The sequence below is a fragment of the Gossypium arboreum genome, chromosome 13 (genome assembly GCF_025698485.1).
Source record: "Gossypium arboreum isolate Shixiya-1 chromosome 13, ASM2569848v2, whole genome shotgun sequence".
In the NCBI taxonomy this organism is placed as follows: Eukaryota; Viridiplantae; Streptophyta; class Magnoliopsida; order Malvales; family Malvaceae; genus Gossypium; species Gossypium arboreum.
Window position 1 is genome coordinate 101,881,976 of NC_069082.1, and position 4,149 is coordinate 101,886,124.

General features: G+C 30.5%; 1 protein-coding gene across 1 annotated transcript; it reads left to right on the forward strand.

Moving 5' to 3' along the window:
• The first annotated feature begins 842 nt into the window (after positions 1-842).
• Positions 843-3,501, forward strand: LOC108463531 (cytochrome P450 93B2-like). The gene is made up of 2 exons (XM_017763460.2): positions 843-1,885; positions 2,589-3,501. The coding sequence occupies exons 1-2, from the start codon at positions 977-979 to the stop codon at positions 3,276-3,278; spliced, it is 1,599 nt and encodes a 532-aa protein (XP_017618949.1). The 5' UTR covers positions 843-976; the 3' UTR covers positions 3,279-3,501.
• Positions 3,502-4,149: the final 648 nt, after the last annotated feature.

The window sequence follows — 4,149 nt, forward strand, 5'->3', positions numbered from 1 at the left end:
TATTTATAGGCATAAGAAGTATAAATGAAGTAGAGATCTAATTCTAGTTACTATTAGAATTTAAAGTACATCAAAACTTATATTGATTTGGATGAACATCTTCTTAATAAGATATTCATAACAATTTAAACATTAGAACTCTTTTAAATTAGAAATAAAATAATTTATTCAAAACTATTTAAATTTTATAATAGTTAAGATTAAAATTAAAATTAAAACTGATTAAAATAAAATTTATTTAAAAATTGGCTTAATGTTAGAATTAAAAAAATTTTAAATGTGTAAAGAGTTAATTTTAATATGATAAAATATCATATTTAAAATAATTTATAAATATTGTTTTAAAATTTTTAAATTTAATTATAATATTGATAATATGATAAAAAATATTTAAGTTATTAAATAATATAATTAAAATTATTTTTTTCAAGTTTATTTAAATCATACCAAAAATAAAATAGTTAATTTAGAATATGTTTAAAAGCTTATATGGTTAATATCAAAATTAAAATAAAATTAATAAAAACTATTTTAAATATCTTACAAAAATCAAATTTGTTTAAAATCTATTTAAATAATAATGCTTTTACTGACTTGGCAAAAATAACTTCCTACTAAAAGTGTTTTTACTAATTCCGCAAAAAAAACTTTCTAATCGAAGCACTTTTTTGCCTAACACCTAAAAAAACTTTCAGTTAGAAACCCTTTTTTTAAAATTCACCATTAAATAGACCTAGTTACATAAATATTTTATTGTTTTGGCAATTACCGGAAAATTAGTCCAAAATTACTGATAAAGCTTTTAACATTTATTATATAAGGTAGGTTCAGTGAGTGGTGTGTAGTAGTGGGAAAAGAAAAAAGAAAAAAAAAATAGAAGCTGATGAGTGCTCATCGTTTGGAAAGATTTATAGCTTTGTGTTTTCAGTCCTTTTAATCATCCAAAACCATTTTCTTTTTCCTTTTGGTGTTTCAAATGGTTCTTCAGTTGGCTATGGAGCTCCCATTCTTATCATATGCCGCACTGTTCATTGTTTCATTTCTTATAGTTAGAACTGTGATTTCCATTAGAAATCATTCCAAGCTCCCGCCAGGTCCGACGGCGTTACCGGTCATCGGACATCTCCATCTCCTCAGCCCCTTCATTCATCAAACTTTTCAGAAGCTCTCATCCATCCATGGCGCCTTGATGTATCTCCGCCTAGGGTCCGTCGAGTGCGTTGTGGTCTCTAACCCTGAGCTTGCCAAAGAGCTTCTCAAGCATCACGAGCTCACCTTCTCCGCCCGCAAGCACACCGCTGCTATTGACCATCTTACTTACAACTCTTCCTTCGCTTTCGCACCCTACGGAACTTACTGGAAATTCATCAAAAAGCTGAGCACTTTCGAGCTGCTAGGCAACCGAACCCTTGGCCAATTCCTTCCTGTTCGTACCAAGGAATTACATCATTTCATAAGCATTCTTTTGGACAAGTCTAAATCAACTGAAACCGTGAACCTAACTGAAGAACTGTTGAAATTAACTAACAACGTCATATCTCAGATGATGATGAGCATTAGGTGCTCAGGAACAGGAGACCAAGCCGATGGGGTCCGAACCCTAGTTCGAGAAGTGACTGAGATCTTCGGGGAGTTCAATGTCTCTGATATCATATGGTTCTTCAAAAACATAGATGTGCAGGGTTTTCGAAAGAGGTTTTTGGATATCCATTGCAGGTATGATTCATTGTTGGAAAAAATTATGAGAGATCGAGAGGAACTAAGGAAAAACAAGAAACCAAATGATGAAGATGTGAAGGACTTTCTGGATATGATGCTTGATGTCTTTGAAGATGAGCATTCCGAAATTCAGTTAACCAGAAACCATATCAAGGCCTTAATCTTGGTCCGTATATATATTTCTACCTTTTTAAGTTTTTCTTCTTTAATATTCATGCTCTGCCATTATATTTTCATTACTATAAATAATATGTTTGTCATTTCATTGCTAAATATATTACAAACTTAATTGTTCATTTTTGTTTAGGTAGGCTTTTTTGGTTGTTGCAATGGCATAATTTTGTATTTCTAAAATAAATTTAAGGTCACTATTAAGTGTTATTTGTCAAAAGTTTAATTAAATTTGTTTGACTTTTTCTTTTAAGTCATCTTCTAAGTTTCATTAATATTTCCTTCCCTACATACCTAAGCACGATTCTGAGTTTGACTTTTTCTTTTTCTTACTTTTAATTTTATTTTAATTCCTCTACTAAAAGAGATGGTGAAGAGATAAAATTTAATTTCAAAGAATTTTAAAGGAAGTAGAAAAAAAAGAATATTTGGTACGAAGAGATGAATTTTATATATTTTTAATTAGGATAAAATTGAGATAATGTGTAAATATTAATAGTTATTTTTTTAAAAAATTATGATTAGTTGACATAATGAATAAATAGTAAGTGTTAAATTTATTATTATACAAAATTTTAAACTGTCTATTTCATCAAATATTTAATAATTAAATAACTAAAAAAGAAATTTACGGGCCGAAAATAGTGGTTTAGAAGTATACAAGCACTAATGTTGACTACCTTTGTGGGGTTATGTAGGATTTTTTAACAGCCGCTACAGACACAACAGCAATAGCGATAGAATGGGCATTGGCAGAGCTAATCAACAACCCAGAGAAGCTAAGAAAAGCACAACAAGAGTTGGATCAAGTTGTAGGGAAAAGCAGGTTGGTACAAGAATCTGACACTCAATGTCTTCCCTACCTTCAAGCCATAATCAAGGAATCATTTCGACTTCACCCTCCAATCCCAATGATCAGCAGAAAAGCTGTTGAGGACTGCAAAATCAATGGCTACACAATCCCAGCTCAGTCTTTGTTGTTTGTAAACATTTGGGCTATAGGCAGGGATCCTAAGGTGTGGGAGGATCCGCTCAAGTTTCAGCCTGAGAGGTTCTTGAAATGCAATCGACCTGATACTAATATTAATTCAGGGGATATCGATGTTAAAGGTTTGCATTATCAGCTGTTGCCTTTTGGTACAGGAAGGAGGGGTTGCCCTGGTATTTCTTTAGCCATGCAGGAACTCCCCGTCACTTTGGCAGCCTTGATTCAATGCTTTGACTGGAAGCTGCTGAATGTTGACGGTGGTGTTGACATGAGTGAGCGAGCTGGACTTACAGCTCCTAGAGCCCATGATCTCAAATGTGTTCCACTTGCACGCTTCACTCCCACTCTCTTTTCAACTGAAGCAGCCAATTGCCCTAAATCTAATGATTTTTATATCTAAGGATGCTTTGATATATGTATTCCATCTTAGCTTTTAGCAAAATAAGGAATGTAGCCATTTTTTCAGATTTGGTTGCTAAACTTTTTGCCTTCATTGTGATTTCTATTGTTTTCCTTTCTTGACGTACATTTCAATTTGTACCGATGTGCATCAACTTGTACATGTGGTTATCTCTGGTACTAAATTTTAATATTTTAAATTATTTTAAAATTGTTTACCTTAATTATTTCTTTTTGGTATATTTACATTTAAAAATAAAATATAATTATTTAATTAAATTATTGAACATAATTAATAATTTTAAAGTCAATATTTTTATATAAATATATTTATATGTATGTAATCGAGATATTTACATATATAATATATAATATACATGAAAATATTTTTAAAAATGATAAATTCAAAATAATATATCAAAATACATCCATATTAATTAATATGTACCAATATCAAAATAAAGAAAATAATCTATTAGTGCAGTGTTGTTTCATAAAAAAATAACAATTGCAGGATAAACTCTTTATTAATATTAGATTTTATGACGTGAAATTTCTAAATTAAATAAATGGGGATAATTAATGAAAATGGATAAATTTAAAGACGCATGTACCCTTACGTGATTCTATTTTATATTTTATATTAACTTTTTGTATTACAGGAGGACAAAAGGTGTAACCAAATTATATTCTAGGGAAGGCAACCCCCACAGCATCAACCATTAACAAATTAATACATCCCTGTGGTGTACTTCAAATATGCTTAGCAGCACAGACCATCCTCTATGTTTTATGCTCCATTTAGCTATAGCTAATCTGCCACGTTCTGTAATATAAATGAAAAATAAGAATAATGCTAATAAATTAATAAC